This window comes from Atta cephalotes (genome assembly GCF_000143395.1).
Source record: "Atta cephalotes unplaced genomic scaffold scaffold00038, whole genome shotgun sequence".
In the NCBI taxonomy this organism is placed as follows: Eukaryota; Metazoa; Arthropoda; class Insecta; order Hymenoptera; family Formicidae; genus Atta; species Atta cephalotes.
Window position 1 is genome coordinate 1,348,052 of NW_012130102.1, and position 853 is coordinate 1,348,904.

The 853-nt window shown below is 27.7% G+C and overlaps 1 protein-coding gene across 1 annotated transcript in view; it reads right to left on the reverse strand.

The window, feature by feature from the left end:
* The window catches only part of LOC105621907 (beta-arrestin-2), an 11,751-nt gene extending 11,400 nt beyond the window's left edge, over nucleotides 1-351 (reverse strand). The window contains exon 1 of the mRNA XM_012203343.1: nucleotides 322-351. Coding sequence (XP_012058733.1) covers nucleotides 322-351 — 30 coding nt within the window. The remainder of the gene's footprint in view (nucleotides 1-321) is intronic.
* Nucleotides 352-853: the final 502 nt, after the last annotated feature.

Sequence of the window (853 nt, forward strand, 5' to 3'; positions counted from 1 at the left end):
AGAGAGAGAGAGAGAAGTGTAGTGTTCAGTGTGAACTCATATTATAAGCTACTCTGAGATGATTCAGAAAGCATTTTTTAATTTATATGCTGAAAAAACGTAAACATTTCGAAGTTGCATTATGTTTTTTAATTAGAAACAATTAAAATATTTTCTGTATGCATAATTTTTTTGTGTGCGGAGTTTTTTCTTTCTCGTTTTCTGAAATTTAAAAATTTTAGGCAAAACACATTTTGAAAGTATGTTCCTCAACTATATTTAAAATTATCAAATTCTTCTCTTTGATATTTTGTTAGTTTCAACCATTAATTTTAAATTTACCTCTATCATATTTTCCCCTAATTCTTTCATTGATTCTTTTATATAATTATCAATTTAAATATAGTAATTATAAAAATTGCGTCACTAACACTTATAAATATAGAATTAATTTTTTATTACTAAATTAATTTGAATTATTTGTAACTTATGTAATTTGATTATATTATATTATTTTTAAGACATAAAGCTTTTTTTAATTTTTTTCTCTTTATCGTGAATTTCACATTTAACGGCTTATTGTACGCGAACTAAATTCTGCAAAACACCGTAAATCCGATGTGTTTTTCTGAAAAATGTTGGTGCACAACACATTTGCATTTTACGGAGGCACAATTTGATATGCACAAATTTGCATTTTTCTTTATTTATATGCCATAATAAAACTGGTAGCCCTAAATTAAAATTTCTTCGAAATATACAAACGCGGTGAAAGATGGCAGAGCTCTTCGGGGAAGCGCTGAGCTCGCACTGAACTGTTCTGGCAAATGGATGTCAATTTCAATCGCGACGCTCGTATAATACTTAATACGAT